This window comes from Rhamphochromis longiceps, linkage group LG5 (genome assembly GCF_057381845.1).
Source record: "Rhamphochromis longiceps isolate RC_006_pf linkage group LG5, R_longiceps_female_GT1.1, whole genome shotgun sequence".
In the NCBI taxonomy this organism is placed as follows: domain Eukaryota; kingdom Metazoa; phylum Chordata; class Actinopteri; order Cichliformes; family Cichlidae; genus Rhamphochromis; species Rhamphochromis longiceps.
The window spans coordinates 14,554,916-14,579,462 of NC_140561.1; the positions used below are offsets into that span (position 1 = coordinate 14,554,916).

General features: G+C 39.0%; 3 protein-coding genes across 5 annotated transcripts in view; all 3 read left to right on the forward strand.

Moving 5' to 3' along the window:
• The window catches only part of ptpra (protein tyrosine phosphatase receptor type A), a 30,927-nt gene extending 17,976 nt beyond the window's left edge, over positions 1–12,951 (forward strand). For both annotated transcript variants that reach the window (XM_085406010.1, XM_085406011.1), the window contains exons 5-22: positions 2,400–2,499; positions 2,692–2,765; positions 3,256–3,392; positions 4,203–4,293; positions 4,420–4,496; positions 4,600–4,636; positions 4,741–4,838; positions 5,167–5,286; positions 5,474–5,640; positions 5,736–5,871; positions 6,040–6,189; positions 6,336–6,429; positions 6,592–6,668; positions 6,846–6,980; positions 8,040–8,165; positions 8,276–8,427; positions 8,797–8,932; positions 9,507–12,951. In XM_085406010.1, coding sequence (XP_085262136.1) covers positions 2,400–2,499; positions 2,692–2,765; positions 3,256–3,392; positions 4,203–4,293; positions 4,420–4,496; positions 4,600–4,636; positions 4,741–4,838; positions 5,167–5,286; positions 5,474–5,640; positions 5,736–5,871; positions 6,040–6,189; positions 6,336–6,429; positions 6,592–6,668; positions 6,846–6,980; positions 8,040–8,165; positions 8,276–8,427; positions 8,797–8,932; positions 9,507–9,581 — 1,982 coding nt within the window. In that variant the 3' untranslated portion in view covers positions 9,582–12,951. The remainder of the gene's footprint in view (positions 1–2,399; positions 2,500–2,691; positions 2,766–3,255; positions 3,393–4,202; positions 4,294–4,419; positions 4,497–4,599; positions 4,637–4,740; positions 4,839–5,166; positions 5,287–5,473; positions 5,641–5,735; positions 5,872–6,039; positions 6,190–6,335; positions 6,430–6,591; positions 6,669–6,845; positions 6,981–8,039; positions 8,166–8,275; positions 8,428–8,796; positions 8,933–9,506) is intronic.
• A 1,743-nt stretch (positions 12,952–14,694) lies between these two features.
• gnrh2 (gonadotropin-releasing hormone 2) lies at positions 14,695–16,197 on the forward strand. 2 transcript variants are annotated; one of them, XM_085407878.1, is made up of 4 exons: positions 14,695–14,842; positions 15,423–15,568; positions 15,674–15,757; positions 16,019–16,197. In XM_085407878.1, the coding sequence occupies exons 2-4, from the start codon at positions 15,434–15,436 to the stop codon at positions 16,055–16,057; spliced, it is 258 nt and encodes an 85-aa protein (XP_085264004.1). In that variant the 5' UTR covers positions 14,695–14,842; positions 15,423–15,433; the 3' UTR covers positions 16,058–16,197. The 2 variants fall into 2 exon arrangements, with proteins under 2 accessions (XP_085264004.1, XP_085264003.1); XM_085407877.1 differs by lacking the exon at positions 14,695–14,842 and having other exon boundaries at positions 15,374–15,568.
• A 408-nt stretch (positions 16,198–16,605) lies between these two features.
• Positions 16,606–23,223, forward strand: zmat1 (zinc finger matrin-type 1). Its single transcript, XM_085406012.1, has 7 exons — positions 16,606–16,750; positions 19,005–19,111; positions 19,221–19,292; positions 19,520–19,655; positions 19,764–20,051; positions 20,646–20,736; positions 21,110–23,223. The coding sequence occupies exons 1-7, from the start codon at positions 16,612–16,614 to the stop codon at positions 22,074–22,076; spliced, it is 1,800 nt and encodes a 599-aa protein (XP_085262138.1). The 5' UTR covers positions 16,606–16,611; the 3' UTR covers positions 22,077–23,223.
• The last annotated feature ends 1,324 nt before the right edge of the window (positions 23,224–24,547 follow it).

A 24,547-nucleotide genomic window follows, 5' to 3' on the forward strand; every position in this document is an offset into this window, starting at 1 on the left:
TGTGTTTGTAGATGTTCCAATAGGGGTTCCAATACACATCAAGCTATCTACCTTAAGTCCTGGTCAATGTAAATGTGGCTACACAGCACTATAGGGCATGTCTGACATAATCATCATGGGTTCACAGGTGTTATGTAATTGCTCTATTGTCTATCTCTGGCCGTCTGTGAGCTTTGTGTGGAAAGTTGCAAGCAGTTGTAAATGGCATTAGATCCGTCAAGGCTGTGTCAGTTCCACATGATACTCACAGCCTGTTGTGCTCTTGTTCTGTTCAATGTAGACATTGTCCGAAGGGGAACACTGAAAAGTCCTGGGAATTGTGCGAGGAATAAGCAACACAACTGGGCGTCGTTCCAAAATACTTCTCCCAGAAAGTGTGTACAGAGCTAGAAGTCAAATGATGCATTCTTTGCAGCATAGTTTGTCTGCAATGTTGAGAACTTTCTTGAATTTAGCCCGCAGAAGAACTGACGTTGTCTTTCCATTGTGATCACCACAGTGCAGGTTTCTAGAAAATCCTCTCCTTTTGTTTGGCCCTAACGTGTCTTACTGCCGAGTCATCGACACACAAACGGCAGCCATTATTTGCACACCAAACGACCCTTGTTGTTAGGGCAAATCTCATGTCTTTTGTTCCAACTGTGGCAGTGAAAGGTCACCAGAAGACCACAGGGTCTTCAAATAGTAACTTTTGCACATGGTGGTGACGTATACAAAATGTCAAGTAACAGCCCAGTAACATCACGAAGAACAGGTAACTTGGCAATGTGACTGCAATCCTTTCCTGCTAGTCACGAACATCACAGCAGGATAGAGGCTTGTAGAGACTTGATATGTAAAAAGTGCTTAAAATTTGCTCTTAATAATTCAGATTGAATTCACAGCAAACCTCTTTAAAGTTTCAGTGTTTTATACCATCATCCTGTGTGTGCTGTCATCTTGGGTGTAACCAGTTTTTGACCTTCACAGTTAAACTGTGATTTCTGCTTATTCTTAAGGGACAGCCTGTTGCTCTCTCCATTTGTGGCTTTTTCCTTCTTAAAGCCATGCAATGAAATATTAACATGGACGGCCATTCTGGAAGGGAAAAGTGCAGGATGATGTTGAAAGAGTCCGAGCTCACTGTTGGCAGACAACAGAGGAGGACCCGCTTTAGCTGTCAGTTAGAGGGCCTCACATTTGACTCCAGAATACTTATACAGGAGTTCATGGTTCACTTAGTGACTGCAAGGTGCTCATAGTCCTGTGGCTGCAAAACAAGTCCAAATCCTCACCCCTCCACTGCTGTGCTTGACAGTTATGCTGTTAGGTGTTAATGCTGATTAACCTGTTTGTCCAAACATTGCACTATGACCAAATATCTCGGCTTTAGTGTCATCTCTCCAAAGGAAATTGTTCCAGGAGTCTTGTGGTTTGTTCAGATTCAACTTTACAAAGCTAAGCTGTGCTGCCGTGTTCTTTTTAAAGAGAAGAGGCTTTCTCCTGGCAGCCTTTCCAAACAAACTGTACTGGTTCACTCTTTTTCTGTTTGCGTTGTCATGAACTTTAACATTTAACATGCTAATTGAGGCTCGAGTAGAGTCTGAGATGTAGCTCTTGGGTTTTTTTGCAAGGTCTCTGCTTATTAGACATCTATTTCTGAGAAGATTGTGGCTTCAGACCAACAAACTGTCAGATGTTCTGCTTATATATAGTTGGTCACACTTGCTGATGATCAGTTAATAAAGCGCTTTTAATTAGCAGCTCCTGGCTGCTCACTGCTGGACAGCATAGAGTCCTGTGAAAATGTCCTTGCTTGTTTTTGTAGATATAAAGATTGTCACCCTCTATAAACAAGGGGGCATTAGCTATTCTGCTCTCTTATGAGTTAGCCTAATTTCCCCCTGAACCACTGAGAACTTCACTGTAGTATTACATGTAACAACGTGCTATTGTGTTTATTCTTTACATACAACAAATTTTGGATTTGCTCGTGATTGTGCTTTCCTTTTTTTTTTTTTTTTTTTAACTCTGGCAGTAAAGGCAGTTGTTTGATTTGCCAGCTGTTAAGTTGTGAATCAGCTTTGAGTTTTTGAATGTCGAAAGAACTTTAGTGCCTCAACCTATTCTTTGACATCAGTTATATTTGGTGTGTTGGTAACATTACTCTTCTACACATTTTGTGCACCAAGAACACAACATGTCTGCTGTTAAATGTGGACGTTAAGCTAATCAGCATTCACATTTAGCAAGTTCAGCACATGCTTTTATGGCCCACCAGAACACGAGAATAATTTAGTAATGGTTTTGGAATTTGGCATCTAACCAAAGCACTGAATCAGATCAGGTGTTGACTCCCTCCCCCTAAAATTCTGTGCATTTATCGGTTATTCTGCCCTTTCCCTTTGTGCCTCGTGTAGGTGACGAAGATGCTGGGGACATGCCGATCATAGCCGTGATGGTGGCCCTGTCCTCCCTGCTGGTCATCATTTTCATCATCATAATCCTCTACATGCTCAGGTTGGTAAACTACGGTTGATGTTTGTCAGACACGGAGACCTGTGGTGAGGGCCTGAGGTGCTGCTGTTACCATGGCAATGACTGACTGCCATTCTGCTGTGAGACAAAAGTAGTGTGTTTTTGTGAGAGAGCGAGATCAAGTAAGAGTGTGTATCTGTGTTAAAATGCACTTTGATCTTTGTTGATCGACAGGTTTAAGAAGTACAAACAAGCAGGGAGCCATTCGAACTCCTTCAGACTGACCAATGGCAGGTCAGACGACACAGGTAAAAGCAATCGCGCATCCCTTGTCAGCTCTGGGTGACTGTGTGTTTGTGTGTGCTTTGTATTTGTTGACAGATACGGCAACAATCTCGGTGAAATACTGAGCTTATTTGATTTGGGTCATTTGGGCAAACATGCACAGCCAGGTTGACCAGACTTGTTAGTCAGTGTTTTTTCCCCGATAAGCTTAGATTGATCTTACTTCCCCAACTGATAACATTTCCCTGGCTCACTGCTGGAGGAAGCTTTTGTTCACTGTGATTACCTAATCAGCAGAGCTGCAGTTAGTCCTATATGTTGCAGCGCTGACTCACATCGCCCTCTGCTGTGCGTTTCAAGAAAAGACAGTGAATGATGAAGTCAGTGTTGCATGATGTAAGTCATCTCTAGTCTCATGCTCTTACCCATGTGTTTATCTCTACCTGTCTCACCCCTCCCGTTCCTTCCCCTTCTCCTCGCTCCTGCCTCCTCCCTTCCTGCTCATTGCTACAGAACTCCAGAGTGTGCCGCTATTGGCCCGCTCACCCAGTACAAACAGGAAGTACCCGCCGCTTCCCGTGGACAAGCTGGAGGAAGAAATGAACCGACGCATGGCTGATGACAACAAGCTCTTCAGAGAGGAGTTTAATGTATGGCACACTCAAGCAAGCACTCTTTGATAGCATGCAACTCTGTTGGTTTAATTAGTAAATCAGAATGAAAAACTTTAAATGAAAAAGTATAGATATTTGTATTAAAGGACAAGTAACAGTTCAAAAGTCATATTTAGACTTGGCTAATTCTGGAGGCACAGTCTCCAGTAAATTTAGAGCCACATGAGACTCAGTTGTTACATAATTACATTTAATGTAGGAAAAGTAATGGATTAAAGGGTAAGGAGCCGTGTTAGTCACTCCACGTGGTAGCAGTACAAATGTAAGGCTGATGATTCCATTTCATGAAGAAGAAATGTTGAAGAGAAAAGGTTAAGGAGCCACTGGCTTAAATAGTTAACCCTGTTTGCACAAAATGAGAGTTTATTTCTAAAGCACATTTTAAACAAGCTCAGCTGACCAACATGCTGTACAGTTTATATTAGGTATAGACTATACATAACAGTCACTAAATCAAAAATAAGCATACACTATAACCAAATAAAAGAAGCAAATAAGACTGTTTGCATTATAAAAGCCAGGATACTTTGTTCAACTAGACCTGAAATTAAGTGACAACAAATAGGTTTTTAAAAGTGTTTTAAAATAAAGTAGGCAGCTAAACTGTGGTGAATAAATAAGGATGAATCCTGATCAATGCACAGACCATACTGTGCAGTCACACTAAATGAGTTTGTGATGTGCATTAGGTTCAGTTGGCAAAAAGAGCAGGAAATTATCTTTATGGTCACACTGATGCAAATCTCTGCTGTCTATAAATATGTCTGTGTTCTTCTCCTGTTTTAGGCACTGCCAGTCTGCCCCATTCAGGCAACGTGTGACGCTGCCTCTAAGGAAGAGAATAAAGAAAAGAACAGATATGTGAATATCCTGCCATGTAAGTGAAACCTCGTCTCTCAGACTGATACTGACTGACACAAAAAACAGATCTCGTAGTTTCAAAAAGAAAAAAGTCACAATTAAACTGAGGTGGAATTAACATGCGTCATTCTTTCTCTCCCAGATGATCACTCCAGGGTGCATCTCTCATCTCTGGAGGGAGTCCCAGACTCTGACTTTATTAATGCCTCATTTATAAATGTTTGTATATACATTGAGCTTCTTTTCCACAGTTCTGCTTTTTACCGATCACATTTTATTCAGTGTCATGCTAATGTGTCCTCGCGGCCTTTTACTTCTGCAGGGTTACCAAGAGAAGAACAAGTTTATTGCAGCTCAAGGTGAGGCTGGCAGTTGCAGTCAGGCAGAAACAAACTGTGCCGTCGTTCGCTAATAATAAACCTGATTGTGCTTCTTGATTGCTTCATCTGTCTCAATCTCTCAGGGCCAAAGGAGGAAACTGTAAATGACTTCTGGCGTATGATCTGGGAGCAGAACACAGTCACAATAGTCATGGTGACCAATCTGAAGGAGAGAAAAGAGGTGAGAGAGCTGGACACATGATGATGATGATGATGCTTCTTTTGAGCTAATTTGATTTATGTGATGTTATAACAGCTTTTTAACATATGAACGATTGCATTTGTATCCACATTCATAATATAGTTAAGATGGTAAATTGAGTGCTCCTTTAAAGCCCCCCTTGTATGAGTCCTTATGCAAAGACCTTCACAGCATGACTTAACCTGTCTTTGTTTTCTCTACTGTACTTGTTCTGTTAATCCTACAGCAATACTGTAATACCTGAGTGTTTCATTACATGCACTTCTTTACGCATGTGCTTTGTCTCGAATCACTCTGTATTTTTTAGTGTAAGTGTGCTCAGTACTGGCCGGACCAGGGCTGCTGGACATATGGGAACATTCGGGTGTCTGTAGAAGACACAATGGTTCTAGTGGATTACACCATCCGCAAGTTCTGCATCCAACAGGTACCATGCTTGTCCTTTAACTGTTGAGCTTTACTCATTGTTTTGAAGTTTATTATCAGAATAAGTTTCCATGCCTGGTTTATCAGTGTAAAGTCTGTTCTGTACATACTGTGAAATTTGTTGTGTGTTTTTTTTTTTTTTTTATATATTCTGGTTTACTTTATGGTGTGTGTTGTTTGTGTCTCAGGTAGGAGATGTTTCTGGGAAGAAGCCTCAGCGCCTCATCACCCAGTTCCATTTCACCAGCTGGCCAGACTTCGGGGTGCCCTTCACCCCTATTGGAATGCTCAAGTTCCTAAAGAAGGTCAAGGCCTGCAACCCCCAGTATGCTGGGCCCATTGTTGTTCACTGCAGGTAAGTAGGTGTGCTTCACGCCGCCCACTGTGTTTTTGTTATGTATTTCTCTGCACACTACTTGCAATTCACAAGATCATGTTTCCTTCTGTCAGTGCGGGTGTGGGGAGGACTGGTACCTTTATTGTGATCGATGCCATGTTGGACATGATGATCGCGGAAAAGAAGGTGGACGTGTTTGGCTTTGTCACCAGGATAAGAGCCCAACGCTGTCAAATGGTTCAGACAGATGTAAGTGGAGTATCAACACAAAGCACCAACGGTAGATTCATGATTATAATGCAGAAGCAAAAACCTAGACACTAACTACTGAATTATCAAAACTCTGTATCGGAGTCATTTATTCACGATTTCCTTTTATTCCGTCTTGCTCTGCACAATCATCACTCTCTCCCACAGATGCAGTACGTTTTTATCTTCCAAGCGCTGTTAGAGCACTATCTGTACGGAGACACAGAGTTAGAGGTGACCTCACTGGAATCCCACTTGGCCAAACTCTATGCGCCCTCACCTGGAGCTGGCTGCAGTGGTCTGGAGGCTGAATTTAAGGTCTGCTTATGTGTTCTTCCGTAGACAAATTATTCTCTGTTACTCCCCTCCTTTTTGCATTATTTTGTATCAATTGAGGTTCCTACTAGTAATATTGTGAAGTTCGAAGTAATTTAAACTTTTGCTTGTTATCTTGTAATTTCTAGAAACTGACATCCATCAAGATTCAAAATGACAAGATGAGAACGGGCAACCTTCCTGTCAACATGAAGAAGAACAGAGTTCTGCAGATCATTCCATGTGAGTCGAGCTATTTTAGTTGTGCGGTGTGGGTTTTTATTTGGCGCCTATATGAATTAGTAATGCATAAAAACAGCGTATTTATTAATGCATATGCTCCTGTGCAAACGCTTAAAGCTTTTTCCATTAATCAAGAGAAATGCTTCTCCTTTATTCTAACAGACGAGTTCAACAGAGTGATCATTCCAGTCAAACGAGGAGAGGAGAACACCGACTATGTCAATGCTTCCTTCATTGATGTGAGTGTAACAGTGTCCGGATTAGAGTGGAGCATTTCATTTCATTAATGCGTGCAATCGATCGGTTTTTTTTACATCTACCTTTTTCCCTCCGCTCTTGTTCTCTCTCTTTTTTTGCATCATTAAACTTTTTCTCCGTGGACATCACTCCTGTCTCTTTCCTCCTTGTGGTAACAGGGCTATCGTCAGAAGGATGCTTATATGGCGAGCCAGGGGCCCCTGCAACACACTATAGAGGACTTCTGGAGGATGATCTGGGAGTGGAGAAGCTGCTCCATAGTCATGCTCACTGAGCTGGAGGAGAGAGGCCAGGTCTCTGTGTGTGTCTGTGTGTGTGCAGTTATTGATCTGGTATTAGATACCGAATCAGTAACTGGTAAAGATAGAATATTGATATCGGGACTGATTCCAACTGGATGCTACCAGTCTTGTATAATGTATTACTTGTGGCGTCACATTTCTCTTGTGAGACACTAGCAAATATTATGTCACACACATACTGCTGTTGACTGTCTCTCTCACAGTATAAAGCCTTACGCACAAACAACACAAAACTACACAGCAAGCTAAAAAAGCAGCAACTGAGAGTGCGAGAGTTTGAGTGCACGCTCTCACTGGTGTCTCCGTTTTCAAAGATCATTTCTTCTACTGTGAATCAACTGGATTTTGACAGTTCAGTGGCGAATAGGAAGTGAGGAAATGACCCTCTTATCACTGGTCACTTTTAATTACATTACATATGACAGGCTGGCAACTTCAGTCAACTGTTTTATCTCCATTAAACGCTCGATTTGTTGGGAAATAAAATCTTACATGTACTGTTCAATTCAGTGATACCTATAACTGTACTACTTTGATATTAGAAACATCTTAATTCTGGGGTGAATTGTGAAGTGAAACGGTGTGTTTCTGCATGTGTGCATCTGGCTTGCATTGTACAAATTGCAGTACATGTGCAGAACTGTTATTTTGCCAGTGGACATGTTTTTATCATGAATCTCTATTAACTGCACTATAAATTATTCCCAGCAAGTAAAAGCAACTTTTTTTTTTTTTTTTTTTTTTTTTTTTTTTTTTTGAAAGCTCAACAGTAACGGTAAATCCCTTTTTAAAGGCCAGAATTAGAAATAAAGATTCCAGCGTTACCAGTTCAGTTTCATTTTTTTTCCCTTAGTTTTTGTAATTAATGTGTAATAAAGGTTCTCTCTGTGTTCCAAGTAGATGGATGCAGTACTAAAGTACTACATATACAATATAAAAATTAGCATATATTTCAGATGTGTCTGACATTTTAAATCTGCTTGGTATTTTATGACTTCTAACATGTCATCAACCTTTATTTGACTTTTTTCCATGTCCTGTGTCCTATAGGAGAAATGTGCTCAGTATTGGCCCAGTGATTCAGCAGTGACCCATGGAGACATCACAATTGAGCTTAAAAGAGAGGAAGAGAACGAGAGTTACACAGTGCGTGACCTCTTGGTCACCAACACCAGGGTAATAAAGGGCTCAATGAAATGATGAAATACTATAAAACAACCGAGCAGTTCTAACATGGAACAAACACATTATCTGTTTATTATCTGTTTTATCATCCATCTTTCCAGGAGAACAAGACTCGAGTAGTGCGTCAATTCCATTTCCATGGCTGGCCAGAGGTGGGCATCCCCACTGATGGTAAAGGCATGATCAACTTAATTGCTGCAGTGCAGAGACAACAGCAGCAATCTGGCAACCACCCAATCACTGTGCACTGCAGGTAAGAAAATACAGACACACACAAACCCCTAACCTTTGAATTTGTATGTGCCAGTCTAACAAAATTTACGGAGATAAATGCGTAACATTAATATAATTACATTTTTTTCTGTTGTACACTTCTAAACTGCCCTGCAATTGTAGGTGCTGGGAAACTGTTCCTCTAAACAAACCACAGGAAAAAACAGCTCAGACTAATTGTTCTCTTCTTCCTTATGATATTTTAACTGCTCCCAGATCAGTTCCTACCCTTTTTTTGTTTCTAGCAAGTACGCTCAAAACAAATGTTATTTGCATGTGTTATTTCTGCAGGCTCGGACTCCAGCGTGCATACTGAGGTTTGCATTTTTGGCTGTGTTTGTGTTTACAGTGCTGGTGCTGGCCGGACGGGGACTTTCTGTGCATTGAGTACAGTTCTGGAGCGGGTGAAAGCAGAAGGGATCCTGGATGTCTTCCAGACAGTGAAGAGCCTCAGACTGCAGAGACCCCACATGGTGCAGACACTGGTAAGGACTTATTACACTTGAACTTGAACTTTTCATTTATTATAATGCCCCATTATGCAGCAAGTTTGTCTTTGACGAGGAGAGTTTGCTTTCATCACACTGACTTCCTTGAAAGATGCTCTTATTGATCTTGTTTAGGTGTTTCAAATGTTCAGACTCAGCTGGCTGTAGACGCTTAATGGAAAACCCTAAAAACTGAGTCGAGTCAAGCTGAGTGGGTAATACTGCAGTTCCTAGTAGAAAAGGGGTGTATGTAGCTTCTGGGTCTGAAAACTGAAGCTAATGTGGAAGAGTATTAAACCCACATTCTTTCTATTGACCAGTGCCTCCGTTGTCCTGTAGAGGTCTATGAGAAAAGGGACCCTTGGCTCTCTTGCTCTGTGACATCTGTAAAAACTAAGTCAGTATTTTCAAGAGTCAAAAAGGGAGATAAAGCAGGTTGATTGACAAGCTGCTAGCCTGAGAGTACGCAGTGCCTCTCAGATTGTGGGCTCGATGACTTCAGTGACTGAACTGTCACAGATTGATAGCTCCAGCTGATGTAGCTGTTTTTTTTTCTCTCTCCCCTTTGCAGGAGCAGTACGAGTTCTGCTACAAAGTGGTTCAAGAATACATTGATGCTTTTTCTGACTATGCCAACTTCAAGTAGGGACCTGCCATTGATGAATGGATGAATAGATATCCACATGCACTTCATAAAAGCATATACACGCTCCAGAGCACACACATTCAGTATGTTGCCATGCAGAGAGCTGCGTATCCCCATCTGATGGATCTTTGAAAAAAACAACAACAAAAAACTCATCACAGCTTGATCTGTGGATGGGATTGAACTGCCCGGAGGAAAAGGGAAAAGAGGTCTCCTCCCAAAGGACAGAACAGGGCAGTGCAGCTGGACAGAGGAAAAAAACTGAGATGCCTTCTTGAATATTTTGTAATGATGTTAATACAGCCCTTCACCCCTATTTTGCTTTCCATCTTCACCCCCCCTCCCCAATATGTATATATATACCTAACTGTGTTGCATTTTATTATTATGGTTTTAGACACAGTTTTGAGTTTGGCTGCATTTTAGGGTGGCACCTGTAATGTATTTTATTGGTATAAATATATAAATATATATGACTATAAATCTAATGCTTTGGTGGCTAATGTACAACAACCATTTGTTTTTATTTTTTGTAAACACCTTGGGGACAGAGACCTAAAACATTTTAAACTTTGCCCGAGCCACACTGTAGCAACTTTGTGTGGTAGCAGAAGTTTCTACATTCACCCACAGACCCTGAACTGTTTTTCACTCCTCAGACATTCACACAAGCAGTTTTTCTCTACATTGGGTCGGTTGCCTCGATTTGGCAAAAAAAAAAACCAAACAGCTTTCCAAGCCAGTTACAGTTTCTCTCTGTTAGGTTTCAGGGGTTCAGAGGTAGCTCATTACTGGAGATCGGAATCTCTGATGTAGCTCATAGTCTCAGGTTTTAATACGTGTAAACGTACACCCTAAATACCAGGAGCCGCTAATTATTCTTTGAGCGTCTGTGTGTGTTTGAACTGGAGCACAAGCTGGCAGAGAGCGCTGTGGCGTGGTTCCACATCGCTTTCTCGTGTCTGCAAAGTGCCAAAGTCCTTCACTTAGTCGGGTATGTAGCTCTGGAGTCTGGAGACTTTCATCTTTAGACGTTCAGAACAGCAAAACTTTTGAGCTATCCAAGGATCACTAATTAAAACATTGAGATTTTATATGCCCCGTACACTCAAGACATGTAGTTTTATTAAGGCTTATATGACGTTCTAGGGTCTGTTACGGTATCAGCAGTAATGTTGATGATGTTGGCGAGCCAAATCATAAACAGTAACTCATTATTGCATCATACAAATCAACAATACCCAGCATTTGTTTTGTTTACATAAGCACTTCAGTATTTTTTTTTTAATTTTGTAGACTGTATTTCCTTTCTGTCTGGGTTTATAGTTTTCCTTTGAGCCTTCTGGGATTTACTGTCTTTTTTTCCTCCTTTTCTTTTTTAAATATTTGGCGTCGGGTCACGAGACTGCGCTGTCACTCCTTCAGAGCGATGCCTTTTTAATTCCCATCATGAATATTGATAACTGAGGAATGTTTTCTTTTACTCGAATGCTGTTGCTAACAATTTCTCTCAAAAATGGATTTGTTGTTACTTTAAAAGAGGAAATGTGCCATGCAATGCTTTTTTTAAATGAATGTCGTAGGATGGCGCTCAGACTTGAACTACAGTGTTTTTATTTAATCCAAGGTCAACATTGAGGCCATGCCCTTTTTTGATTGTAATAAAAGATAAATGATGTCTGTTAACCGCAGGGTTTTAGGTCAGTCCGCTCAGGAAATGACTGATGCCAGGATGTTTAAATTTACAAATTGAACATATTCAACTTGAGTTGATCTCTGCAGCTGTGTCACCTTCAAGTGGTACTGGCTTCCACCAAAGTCAGGGTATTCAGATATGATCCCACAGCTGGATTTTAAAAGACTGTAATAAAAAATGTAATCTTTTTTTTTCTCCTTCTTTTAGAATTTTCCAGCTAGTTCAGTGTTTCTTATTGTAGCTTTTAACTGTAAACAGACCCATACTTGTGTATAATCTACATTACATTAGCACTCCTTTATTTAATTTATTTTATTAAAAGAAGGAGCACAATCAAGTGTGTCAAACTGATAGTGGCTATATCGTTTTTAAAAATAATAAATTTTGAGAAGGGTTGATCGCATCAATGTTGATTGTTTGAACACTTATGCACTCTTTGCACCAAATGTAAAGCCCTTAAAAAGTACAGAACCAAATGAGAGCTAAGGTCAAAAAGATATGGCCTTGATTTTTACAATATGGTGACTATACTGTGTTTGATCTGTTGGAGGGTTTTCAGGTCTCAAAGCCCTAGGCTGATTACTTAAAAGTAGCGGACAGCTAAGCTGACCAGTCACTCAAATCACTGTTGGCTGTGAGTGGGTCATGTTCTTCATTTCAGGTCTTTTTGTTCCAAAGCATCACAAGTGCTAACACGATTGGTTAGGTTCCATTATGTTTTTCATTTATTTACATTGACACTCACTGGGTGTTTCATCAGGTTATAGAAGAGGGGATGCTTAGCGTTACTGTCTGTTCTTAAATTACAGGGGTTTGTTGTGCACGTTTCAATCATGTGATCATGTCTCACTGCAATTTGACCACAAAACATGACACTGTGCCAAACTGTGAGACCCAATATTTTGTTAATTTTGTTATTATAAGTGAACTGATGAAGTGCCTCACGGGTAGGTTTTCAAAACAAATGAATCATCCCTGGAGTTTTCTTAACTCGCATGCATTTCCTCATGTTTCACCTGTTGACCAATGACAAATCCTTTTTGTGTGACAAATTGAGGGAGCCAGAACCAAGTGTGGGTCAGTTATTCTTTCACATTCCCTGTAGTTGTATATTTGTGGATTTCGTGCTTGTGTACATCAAACTAACATTGACACCTTTATTTTATTTTTTTTCAAATGCATAGTATTTTAATTTCATTCCATATCAGCTGAACGTGGGATCCATGACTAGTAATCAAGTGTTGGTACCCCGAATGTAGAACTAAAACACAGAAATAGGATTTGCATCCTTTACCACCAAGGGAAACCAGTTACCCTTGTTTTATCCCTTTATTCCAGGAGTTTTCCCCCACTGGAGCGTTTTGAATGCCCTTATGAAACTCAATCCACGGTCTCCATTTCTAGAAAGGGAGACAGCAGAAAACTGTTGCCCAACTTTTCTCTTCTCATCACCTTCTCTTTGTCTCCTATTCATCTCCGCTCACTTGTTGCTTCCTTTTTATCCTTCACTTTCCCTCTTGAACCATTCCTCCCAGTGGTCAACACCCTCTCCGCTTTTGTACATAATGTAAGGTTATTTATAATTCATTCCTGTCTGCTGCCTTGCTTATTTTATTTTCTATTCCCTCCTGTAATTTTTTTTTAAAGATGTATATTGAACTGTATCGGGACCATTTTCAAATGTATTACAGATGTGTTTCGGCCATTTTTTAATTTGGTATGATTGTCTTAAGCAAATCCTATTTTTTATTTTGCCTAAGTTTGTTTCTTGTGGTTTTTTTTTTGTTATTCAACATTTGAATATATGTATATATAATTATATATGATAAAATTATATATAATTATATAATGCCAAATGGCCTTTCTAAGCAAGATACTGTTCAAACCTAATAAAGTGCTTGAGATTTTAACCTCTTGTCAGCATACATCCCATCTCTAAGTACAATTTGTGCGTCCACGTTTTCTCTGCTTCTTTAAAGTCACGATGATCTGACACACATGTACAGCTCACCTCTCAATAACTAATGCTGGTGCTGTGGTGCCAAATAATTGACTATGGGTTGTGGTTACCTTAAGGATCAGGCACTCCTGCTCTTGAAAGATTTCCAGTCAATATCGAACCCTTTGCACCATTCATTCACTGGTGTTGTTGAAGTATTGAAAGGTATAAAGAATGGAAAGCGACTATTTTTGGTAGTGTTAGTACTGAGTTAACCCTTAACCCTAATATTACTCGGTGTGATGGGTACAGTATTTATTTTTATTGACACTGACAAGAAATTCCTAATTTTATATCAAGAGCTGAAAAATGCTGTGATTTAAGAGGCAGCTTTAAGTCAAAATGTTAACACAAAGTCTGCAACACCTACTGAAAGAAATGGATGTTTAGCAACAAACCTTTCACTGTCGAGCCTAATCTGCAGATATCCATTTTTAAACGGGGCTAGTTTCACTTACGCGCCAACATGAGATTCAATTTTATTTATATATATATAATCACATCAGCCACCTCATATCAGTTGCCTCATATTGCAAGAACCCTACAATAATACACACAAATATGTAAAGGAAATACCTTTAGTGAAAATGGTTTCATTTCTGCTTCGTAGGGTGAAAAAAATACATTAATAATGACCAAACTTAGCCCTCTAAGTTAATTATAGTATTTGATGAATAAGGCAATGGGAAAACGAATTGGCCATTAAGGTTAAATTTTTACATCAAAATGTACTGATTTTATTAATGGTCAGCTTGGCCTGTTGTAGCATCTACCACTGACTGATTATGTCTAATGAGTTATGTTACATCTGTAGCAACATATGCAGTCACTTCCTGGGTGTGAACTGAAACATAAATACCTTTTCTCCTCTAATTGACAATAATGTCACCTGTGGATTGGTCAGGAATCCAGTGTATTTGTTCCTCTTCCTATCAGATCCCCCTGAGGTGTCAGCAAGGTCAGAGAGAAAACGTGTGGTGGTTCATTGTGGTCAATACTGGTGTAAAAAGTAGGAAATTGAAGCTTCAGACATTGTATGGCTAAGCATTCTTACTTAAAAGGCCCTCCCTGTTGAGAGCCAGTAATGAAAGCAAGCTGACCGTGTATAAGGTTTATCCTCAATGAGCACTGACTGTGACAGAATGATGATGGATCTCACTAATAATGACTTGAATGTCTTATTTAAATTGACATAGTGTAGAAGAGGATATTGGTGGTATAGATGGGTGTCAGTGCTGTTTACAGATGATAATTGGAATTGGTCGGACCGCATGTACGTCTCGTCCCCATGGATGATTCATTTGACCCCTTAGAAGAAGAGGGAGTCAAAGGGGTCAAAAATGGGCGGGGAAGAATAAGGAAGACAATGATGTGTGCTGGGGGATTGGTCTATATATTGAGGGGAAGAAAGAGGGAGCAGAGAATCTCTTCAGTAAAACACCTCGGTTGTACCGCAAGCTGATTTTAGCACTAAATCCACCAAAGGAAAAGAACATTTTGAAGTGAACCCCTGCAGGTACACTGAGGGAAACTTGGACTGATAAAGCTGTGAAATCTAAGACTAAGGTAAGGACAAATGACTACATTTCTGCCCAGTTTTAGTAGTTTATCTAAAACTATTATTCGATTCAAGATCTGATACTTTCAATATTTACTTTCAGAATGACAAAGGACAACTAGAATATTGTACTCAAAATTGAGTAAATGATAGAAGCGCCGAAAGCAGGGATGTCAAACTCATTTTTCTTTATGAGTGGGAAAAGCTGTAAAATTTGTGAAAATGCAGTAAAAAGTTCAAAAATGTATGTGTTCCTTCACGTTTTCCAGAGCCATCCAGTGGGCCGCGATTGGAGTCTTTGCAGGGCTGATTCTGGTCTGCGGGTCTTACGTTTGACACCCCTGGCTTAAAGTGATGTTATGTAAAAGTTTTCCAAATGCAGTGAAAAATTTGGATGTTCGCCTGAAATGATAGCCAGCATCCATAATAATATAGCAAGTTTGCACTGAAATGTTTTAGCTCAGGTCTTAAAATTAACTTTATTGCAGCTAACAACACTTTTCTTTTTAGCTTTTATTGCAGGAAATTCTCAATAAAGAATGTGTTCTTCAAATATTTTTCAAACTAACTCTATGTCCATTCTTCTAGGTGGGAATATCATGTGTGTGTCTCGACTGGCTTTGCTCTTGGGGCTGCTTCTCTGTGTGGGGGCTCAGCTGTCCTTTGCCCAGCACTGGTCCCATGGTTGGTATCCTGGAGGAAAAAGGGAGCTGGACTCCTTTGGCACATCAGAGGTTGGGATAAGTGTTTGTGTGAATAATTTAACCAATCACTGAGTAGTTTCTGTTGAGAATGAAGATACCCTTTATCCCTTAACCTCAATCTGTTTTGCTTCTTAGATTTCAGAGGAGATTAAGCTGTGTGAAGCAGGGGAATGCAGCTACCTGAGACCCCAGAGGAGGAGTATCCTGAGAAACATTCTTGTAAGTGAGAAAAGCAGAGATGAACAGTAGCATGTTTAATGGTACTTGAATCACAATGTCTTGCCATCAGTATATTTCTTATGATCATATGATCATGAGATTTTGTCTACTCTGAAATCTGACTGACATTGACTGAAAATTCTTGACTGACATACACATATTAGTGAAGTTGTGCTTATCCAGCCATAGTGTGCATATCTGTGTGTAGCCTGTATTGATTTCTGTGTATTAGTCTAATGCCATACTAAATTCTTTCCACAGCTGGATGCCTTAGCCAGAGAGCTTCAGAAGAGAAAGTGACATCTTTCCAGAGACGGCTTTTCTATAGTAACCCACTTCCTTTGTATTTCTGCCTTGACGTGATTTTGTGATCATCTGGCCTTGCTGTTTGTAATGTTTGTCAGTAAATTTGTCTTGTTTTTTTCGATGTGAAAATGATGTCCCAGAATAAAATATCTATTTTGATATTAACTTGTTTTTTTTTCTTCATTTTTGGTGCAGCTAATGATATGAATATAAGGCATAGAGAGAAAACACTGACTTCTTAGATGATAAAAAAAGTAGCAAATACATAAATATGAATCAGTTCCATTTACATACTAAGGATCCGGGTCCTGCTGTGCATGCGCAGAGTCGTGATTTTAGATATTTCGATAGAAGAAGTAAATCATTTGAGCATAACAGAGAGATTTTCCCATTGCCGTTTCTGATTATTCGTTAAAGGATTTTCATGAAAACAAGTCTTTAAAATACACAAGACGAAAAAATACGGAGGATGTAAGTTATTAAAACTAGCTTTCCTGTACCAGGACTACAATACTACTGCGCATGCACGTTCAGGTAGGGAAAAAAAGATGGACGACACAAGTGGCTGTACTTCGCTAACTGCGGAGTCAGACTCTCAAAATAACATTGCCAGTATCCCTAACGCGACTTCTGTCACAGGTGCTGACAAAGTAATAAACAATAAAATAGATAGTACCCAGGTTGAAGGTGAGTTGTCTTCAGAATGTGAAAATTCAGCCGTATGGCACCCTACCTGCTGCGCCTTTGTTAGCTTTTCTGCTATGTGGCTAGCCAGCTCATTATTCTAGTGAGCTCGTTAGCTGCTTAGCTAAATTTGCTAACGTCGGCTGCCTAACGTTAATCTGCTTTAACGTGAGGGGCTTTCAGAATTTTATAGCGGTCTCTACGAGGAGGATAGTAGAAACTATCGCCCCGAAAATCTCCCTCTTACCCTTGGCCCAGCTTGATGATTAAACCATGAACAGTTAGGGTACTTTTCCTTATGTTTGTCTCAGAGCTAGTACCAGCAAGTTCGACCCCCACACGAAACGAAACAGTCCCTTTAAATGATTCCATATACCGGTAGTTAATGCTAACCGATTCGTCGACTAACCGGTTTTAGCAGCAGAAGCCATAAACTGTTAAGTGGATGACATAATTTATTTCATCCTACATGGGAAAGCTAGTCTAATTGTAAACTTAGTCTGAAATGTCGCCATTTAAAAAAAAAAAAAAAAAAACAATATTAAGGACTGCAAACCTTAGCACCTGAAGCATCATTGAGGCTAAAACTTAAAGTTGGCATCCACCTTTTTTGTGCCGGTTAAACTCATTAGTAAACTAAAACAGTGTTCTCAAGGTGAAAGGATAATAAATGGAAATGGAAAGTCATTTGGTAAGTACAATATTTGAAATATATCAGTGCACATAAATTCTTCAGGAGCATCAGAGTGAGTACATATAGAGTACTTGTTTCAGTCTTTTATTTCTTCCATTTAAACACCTTTTAGTGTTTAATTGTCCTGAGGTCCTTTATATGTGCTTCACAGCACTTCATGTAGGATGCCAGTGTTGATACTCAGCACTTTAAAAGTAAACCCTCATCACCTTTGATTGCCTTATTTTCTTTTTCATAGTAATTTTCAGTATTTATAAGTATATCAGACTGTCCCGTAATTTCAATTAGAAAATTTTTTCATGATAAGCACCTCTGCAAGTGCATGTGTTTACATTTGAGACAAACGCAGATATTTTAAATAAGTTATTTTTTTAATTTAAAAAAACTACTGAAGTAAAGTAGTTAACAATTTTAGTTCTTCTAACAGAAATTCAGTCTCCACCAGTCATCATGTCCTATGATTAGTTCAGTACAGCCTACAACATCAATAATCTTGCCTAAACATTGTTATTTACTGGTATCAGCACTGTACTCGTTGATTTCACTTTAATAAATTTCATATTCCTGTGTTGCAAAATGTCCTTCAAAGTTTTGAAAATATGAGCAATACAAGACTGGCTGAACAGTTAGGTTGTTGAAATAACACAGAAACATCATGCTCATTCAGTGTGGTTTAATGTTGTTTCTGGGCCACACTTTATCAAAATATCCGAGCAGACAAGTTATTTCTTTGCTTGTAAAACGTAATATTTAATCCACATGCGTGAGTGTCATCACTAAACTGTACTTTTTAAAAGTAAATCACTAAACAGGTATTGCAACAAAAGGGTAATTTGTCATCTATTTTTTATTTATTTAGGAATTAGTTTAACTTTTTTGTTTTATGTGTGGGTATTTAAGTTGTCACATATTTTTTTTCTTTTTTTTACGTCTACTTTTAGTTAATTGGCACTGAATGCACCACTAGTGAATCAGCTATTGCATCTCAACCAGAATCTGCAGAATGGAAGAAATCAAGTAACAATTTGTTATGGGCTAGCAATATAATATGCAGTATGTGTCAACATGTGTGTTGCATGCTACTTTAGGAAGTGTGTGTTGAGCGGAAATAGTTTTAGAAGATTAAAAAAAATAAAAGTGTATCTTACTTTTCCCTCATAAATGATAAATAAACTTTTCCATAAGGGGAACGTTTTAATAGAAATATGTATTTAAGTGGTTATATTCACAACTCCCCAGTTGTGTAGACCTTTGTAGAATTAGCAGGTCATATTAAAATCATTGTAAATGTTGAATGAGATTTGCCACACTAAGGCAAAGCATATTGTATAAATTAACAAATTACAAAACAAATTAGTTTGTTTTGAAAAAGAACCATTAGATAGGTTAATATATGATCCAATAAAGGTTGTGTGAAAGTTAAAGATTCAGCCTTTTTTTTCTGTGTACTGAGAAAATGGAAGTTGTATTGGACAAACTTTTCTCTTATGTGAATTTAATAATTTAATAGTGTTTCGTTTGTGCTTCATGTTTAAATAAGTTTTCATGTATTCTGCCGCACAGGAAACAAAGCTGAAGAGGCGCTACTGAAGTGTCTCCTTACAGACAGTTACTGCCATGTGTGTGAGGCTGTGCTGCTGTTTAAGTCACAGCGGCTGTCTCACTATGAGGTGTGTTTTATCCTCCAGGCACAAATCATAGCACCGTAGTACAACTTTAATTAGACCTGCCATAAGTAAAATATTTTCTAATAATGTCTCACATGTTGTCCAACTGCAGGGAAAGAAACACGCTCAGAAACTCAAGCTGTACCTGCAGACCAAAAAAGCAGAAAAGTCAACAGGCGCCCAGGTTAGTGGCCAAGTTTAAGTTTTCTTTTTCTGTCAGATGGAGTCTCTTGTCTGTAATCATGAGAACTGAGTGAGGACAAACTAATGTAAGCATCCAATAGTGAAGAATATCAGAGCTACAGTATTAGTGCTTTAATAATATCCCTCTCAAAAGAATATGAGGGGTATATGAAAGCAATCTTGTATTCATAAAATAAGTAGTTTATAGTTTTTGTTTGTTTTTTGCAGCAGACGATGAGTAATGATAAAGATCATTTCTGTGAGCTTTGCAACATGGTATTTAGCTCACCTGTGGTGGCAAGATCACACTATGAAGGCAAAGTCCATACAAAAAATCTTCATAAACAAAGTCTTCACCTATCAGGCAAGTTTGAGCTCTGTGATGCAAAAAGCATTTTCTTGATGTAGATTTTGATATTTACACACAGTAAGGAAGATATGTTGACATCATGATTTCACTGTCATTTTATAGAGAAGTCTACAGAAGTGCGTGCTTCATCAGGTCTCCAACAGGATCCTGATAAGTCTCAGCAAAAACCATCCTCAGAGGGTGTTGTGGAGCATGATTTGGATCCAGCAGTCACCAGTGCTACATGTAGCACAGAGGTTGATTTGAAGGATCCCAACAAGTACTGTGCCCTGTGTACTGCCTCCTTCACGAATCCCCATGTAGCCTTGCAGCACTACAGTGGACGCAAACACCAGAGGAATCAGGCCAGACAGGAGCTGCTCAAACAGCTAGGACACAATGTAGAGCAAGGTAACTTTTTGCCTTTGAGCAAACAGGATAATACAAAGAGCGTTAAATCCTTCAGGAATTTAATAAAAATCACCACAGCAGCCTGAAACCAGGACAGAAACATTAACAAGAAAGGGAAAAAGAAACAGGAAGTTCTGAAGGGAAAAGTGAAAAATCTAGTTGAAACATCTACATCAGCAGTGAAGATTTATCCCAGCACAGGTGGGTGAATAGGAGATAATCAAATAGAAGTTGGCTTTGTAGCATTATTACAGTAAGTATGGATGTGATTCAGATAGTCTGATTAGCTATAATTCTGTGGTTTTGTTATTATTTATTATTATAACAATAATCTGACTTTAATCTGATAAGTCTGACTCGAGGGGATTGAATCAGGTGAGCCAGAATGTCAGAAAGTTTAATAAAGCAGTTTCCTGTTTTTTATTTTCAGCTTTAGGCGCTACAGCATCTCTTTGTGGAGATGGCATGAATGATTTGGAGAAAACCAGAATTTGTAAAACAGTAGAAAAATGACTTTACTAAATCTTTATTGGCCCGTTGAAAGTTGTTGGATTTTTTAAAAAAATCTCTCTTCTTTCTAATCTTTTTCTCCAGGCAGTTCCTTGATGTGTCAGATGTGTAGTATGCAATTTAACTCTGTGGAGATGTACCAGGACCACATGCAGGGAAACAAACACCAGATAAAGTAAGTTTAAGAAGACAATGTCAACTTTTAAAGTGTAATATTTACTACATTGCACTTCAGCTTACCTTTGGCAAGAAGTAATTATTTGTGATGACACTAAATAATATGAAAATAACACTGTTATAAATATACAAAGGAATCGCAACCTGTAACAACCTGACACAAATCAAGTGTTAGCTTAATTTAGATACCAAGTTGGTTTACAGGGAGTTTGTAATTGTAGAGAGATAATGAATTCATTTTGGGCATGTCATTTTCAAGCAGGAACCTCAGAATGCCTCTGTGGTTTACTAAGGCTATATTTTGTAGGTTTTTCATCACCATTTATCTGATTGAATAGCAGCCTAATTCAAGTTTATGTGTTCTTGCTCAGGGAGAAGAAGGTCATCGATCTATGCCAATCCCAGCAAAAACTGTACAGCACATTTGCAGATGAACTGGCTGATTACATTCAGGTTCAGAAGGCTCGTGGAATCACTCCTAAGACTAATCAGGTCCTCCCTCAGGATACCATGCAAAAGGAAGATGAAGCTGAAGAACGGGAAGTAATAAATAGGAAGAATATGGTGGAACTAAATAAACCTGTGTCGAACCTCCTTCCTACCTCCATTTCTCCTCATCAGTCCCACTCTGGTCATTACTCTCCACTTCAAATGGGGTGTTCATCGTTTCAGGGCCCACCCTTGCCGTCACGTGCCTCAAACTACAACTATCCTCCTCCAGTTCTTCGTAACTCAGGTCCTCCACCGCTCACTAGTTGGCCCATGAGAAGAAGGCAGAGAAGGTCAAGCTCTTCCTCCTGTACTACCTCATTATCTTACTCCTCCTCCTCGTATTCCTCCTCCAGCAGTAGTGAAAGTGACAGTGATCATAGTGAATATAGGCACAGAGAAAAGAGGCAGATTAAAACATCCCATAGGGAGAGAGTGAGGAGAGGAAGGGATGAGGAGAGGAGGAGGAAACGCCAGAGGAGGGAAAGAGATGATGACTCAGAGGAGAGAAGAAGAGAGCAATCTGTTGAGTCGGAGGAGGAGAGGAGCAGGAAAAAGTCAAAAATTCATGGCAAGTGGAGACGAAAAGAAAGAAAATCCCTTAAGGAAAACTTTAAAGTGGAAAGAGGAGATCAAGTTATGGACAAATTAAAGCCAGAAGTCATGATGAAGAATAGCAAAGAGACTGAACTGCATATTCAGACTGAAATTAATGTTAAGCAAAGGGAGGGTGAAGAGGATGAGTCCATTAAACCTAAATACAGAAAAGAGAAGAAGAAGGCAAAAGAGAAAGCAGACACTAGGACAGAGGAGGAAAAGCTGTGGGACGACTCGATTCTGGGGTGTTAAACTCTGCAGGAGCAGCTGAAGTGAACAGTATTCTGGACTACTTTTGGCAAACATTTATTATAAGCATGACATTGAAAATAATAATAAGCTATATTAAAATGATTTTAAAAAAATCCTGTCAGCAGGTAGCAAAGGCCTTTTCTATATCTGCTCTAATAACCGAAAAGTGTTTTCTTATACAAGTTTGCTAGCTGGCTAGCCATGTAGAGTCAATTTGTATGTGTATAAGAAATGAATGTATTTCGTTTGTATCTGGAGGAGATTCAGCATTAATTTTATACTATGACACTTTATAATAAGTTTGGTTTGTGTGTACAGTGAGTTGATGGCTGTAATGTTTAGCACTGTTTGTTTATGAAGTACTCTTAACTCATCACTAAGGTAAATTTGATTATGGATGCGTGCATCTGGCATGGACTTGATAGATTGTCATCCCTTTAGCAGTCTCTGGTTGGCACTGTTGAGCTTCATCCATTTCATCAGTACTGAAAATAAAAGCTCATAGATGTCAGAAGCTTATTCATTTCATTACTTCAGAAGCTCTCTGTGTGTTCTCACTCTCAGGCACAAAAGTTGAAATAAAGCCACTGACAACGTGCTGTACAGAAGTTCAGTGTAAGACGTATTATGAAATGATAAAAATACAACAAATACTGCCTGGCACATGTGTTGCACCACAGCAGATTTAACTCTTCATTAGTCTGCAGTGCACTGTGTACATGTGTATGTTTTATGATTGTATTTATACAACCAGAAAACACATTTGCGGTCATACAGGTGCAGACGTTCAAATGAGGACAACTCTTTACATAACCTCAGAATTCAGGTTGAAGAGCAATGTGCAAACTGAACAAAGTTAGTAGTTAAAGGAAACTCCAAAGGGAAACAGTATCACCTACTGTTAAACTATGAGCTATAAAGTGGGCCACTTACACTCCTAATCCCTACTGTCATTTTTATTTACATGCATCTACACAAATGTTCTTTTAAGTAAATCTTAAGGTATCTGAAATGAGTTATCAAAATACTTTGATTGGCCGAGCCACTGTTCCTCTGATGCTCTTGGTACATCACATCTACTCAAGAAAAACAATTTTGTGTTTTTATCTTTTCGTTTGCTTGTGGGCTGTATTGTTAAATGTTCATTGAGAGCTATATGTATGAGCCTAGATATGAAAGTAGTTGGTAGTGGTCAAACGAGGAGTGAGTGTGAATTTATCTGAAAAGTTTATAAAGAAAAACTTTTAAATCAACATGCGTGAAATAACTTCCCATTGTGTTTTGAATGTCAGTCGTTATTAAGTTAGATGTTGATTGGATTGCTGGCGCAAAGAAAAAATGTGGATCATAGAAGTGACACAAAAGTTGAAATGGTTTAGTGCAGAAGTCCTGCAGATGCTGTAAATAATCTTCTGAACTATGGTCTTGACATTAATTATCTTTAAAGCTCTGGTAATGAGAATGACACTGCTACATCTCTGTATTTTTTATGGATGACTTCTCAAAGAATACTAAAGTAAAAAAATTAAGAAAGAAATAGCAGAGCAGGCAAGTAAAACCAGAGCTTGGCAGCATTTGACGTAAAGCATTGAAGTGGAGAGACCAACAAAGGCTTTATAGCTCAGCGATGTGTGAAGAGCGCACATCTGAAGACCCCTGAGATCTGTTTTCAAAGAATCTTGTTCCTCGCCTGAGTGTACAACCCCCGTAGAACTTTAGGGTTCCCACATCCTCTCACTTTAAGATCCCCACCAGACCGTTCTGTACCCTTACCCTTTACGAACGCACAAAAGATCCACAAACACCACATGATTTAAAGGATCATCACTGTTATCGAGCAAGTGTGAAAAGGACGTCTGTGAAAAAGAGATTTCAAAAGTCCTCTCTTTGTCAGAATGGCAACTTTAAAAATTACACATCAAACATTGCAGAGATACTGTCTTGATGTAGGGAAAAGTGCTTCAAATCAGGTTTTTATCTCTGAATGTCAGTGAAACTCATAGTCTTCAACGTGAGGCATAGATTTGAGTTTATTGAGTAGATGTTGATGTATCTTGTCACAAAATGCAAAAAATAAAAATTCATTGTGAAAAGCCAAACATACAATGGCTCCACATTTGGAAATGCATAGGTGTCCTGTGTGTGATGTATGTGTACATATATAAAGTTTAAATACTATATCTGTAATGATTTTCTGTAATTTTAAATATAAAATCAATCAGTGGTTGTTGTTGTTTTAAGCAATCATGAAAATAACTGATGGTTGCAGCTCTAACTGGCTTATTTTTCTGTTTCAAGCAATGTGCCTGTAACTGCCTGATTAAACTTAATAATGAGTCCCCTTAACAATGATGCTGGTGCAGTGGGACATAATGAACATAGTCTGCTGTTTTTACACAGCCAGGGGTCTGTAACTGTTAAATGCTTGTATGTAAGGGGTTGGATAGTAAAAATGTGAATATCAAACAAGT

What these genes read in the sequence shown, in the direction of transcription:
- gnrh2 (XM_085407877.1), top strand. Translation starts at nt 15,374, where the DNA reads ATGTGTTCTTCAAATATTTTTCAAACTAACTCTATGTCCATTCTTCTA. An exon ending in ACTCCTTTGGCACATCAGAG is followed by an intron (nt 15,569 to 15,673) that starts GTTGGGATAAGT and finishes TTTGCTTCTTAG; the next exon opens with ATTTCAGAGGAGATTAAGCT. An exon ending in GTATCCTGAGAAACATTCTT is followed by an intron (nt 15,758 to 16,018) that starts GTAAGTGAGAAA and finishes TTCTTTCCACAG; the next exon opens with CTGGATGCCTTAGCCAGAGA.
- zmat1 (XM_085406012.1), top strand. Translation starts at nt 16,612, where the DNA reads ATGGACGACACAAGTGGCTGTACTTCGCTAACTGCGGAGTCAGACTCT. An exon ending in ACAAAGTCTTCACCTATCAG is followed by an intron (nt 19,656 to 19,763) that starts GCAAGTTTGAGC and finishes GTCATTTTATAG; the next exon opens with AGAAGTCTACAGAAGTGCGT. An exon ending in GGAAACAAACACCAGATAAA is followed by an intron (nt 20,737 to 21,109) that starts GTAAGTTTAAGA and finishes GTTCTTGCTCAG; the next exon opens with GGAGAAGAAGGTCATCGATC.